At 45.5% G+C, this 1,024-nt stretch overlaps 1 protein-coding gene across 1 annotated transcript; it reads right to left on the reverse strand.

Moving 5' to 3' along the window:
• Positions 1-702: 702 nt before the first annotated feature.
• Positions 703-942, reverse strand: SARC_17124 (hypothetical protein; the record flags this gene model as incomplete). Its single annotated transcript, XM_014288778.1, has 1 exon — positions 703-942. A coding segment is annotated over one exon (240 nt), but the record flags the coding sequence as incomplete, so codon positions are not given.
• Positions 943-1,024: the final 82 nt, after the last annotated feature.

Raw genomic sequence — 1,024 nt, forward strand, 5'->3', positions numbered from 1 at the left:
TGTTGTATTGTATGGGGTGAGGGGTGAGGAGGTCAGTGTGTGGTGTCTGTTGTATAAGGACAGTGTGTGGTGTGTGTGTTTATTGACTGTATAGTGAGGTGTCTGTTGTATTGTGTGGGTTGAGGGGTGTGAAGGTCAGTGTGTGGTGTGTGTTTGTACTTACTGTACAGTGGAGTGTCTGGGGTGAGCAGACGAGTGGATGAGCTCTGCGCACTGTGTATGAGTTTGTAGTAGTAGGTAGGTGTATAGGTGGTCGATATGCAGGTGGCAGGTATATGGGTTGTGGGTATAAAACCCCGTGCGACACCTGCATAGAGTGCACCAGAACGCCCGAGCCCTTTTACTACCACGTGCTTGCAAGATGTGACTCATCTGCAGTGTTGGCAGTAGGTGTAGGTAGTGACTGATATACAAACACGCCCGTACATCCCTCATATCTATCCAATATACAGAAACAACCACACATACAATATACAAGAGCACACATACATATGATACATATACACACACACACGTACATATAATACAATACCACATACACACTTGTACATATAATATACATACACACACGTACATACAATACACAACCACACACACACACTTATACATATAATATACATACACACGTACATACAATACACAACCACACACACACACTTATACATATAACATACGTACACACACGTACATATAATACAATACCTCACACACAGATACACACATGCACTTCTGCCCCCATCCACCACCTTTGTTAGGTACCACAACAGCCTCGTGTGCCTCCTGACCAGTGCTTTGTTCCAGTGCAGCAGCTGTGTGCGCTGGTGCGTCTCGGTGCACATTCCCAGTGGAGATGTTCGGTACTTCGTCTGTGGCGTCGATGGGTTGTGGATTGACATACTCAGATTCGTTGAAGGAGCCGCCGTCTGGTGTGCCTATGTATACCTGCGGACGTGAAGGCGTATTGGTATTAATATATTGTTCTAGTTATACACACACACACACACACACACACACACACACACAC

Source organism: Sphaeroforma arctica (genome assembly GCF_001186125.1).
Source record: "Sphaeroforma arctica JP610 unplaced genomic scaffold supercont1.9812, whole genome shotgun sequence".
NCBI lineage: Eukaryota > Ichthyosporea > Ichthyophonida > Sphaeroforma > Sphaeroforma arctica.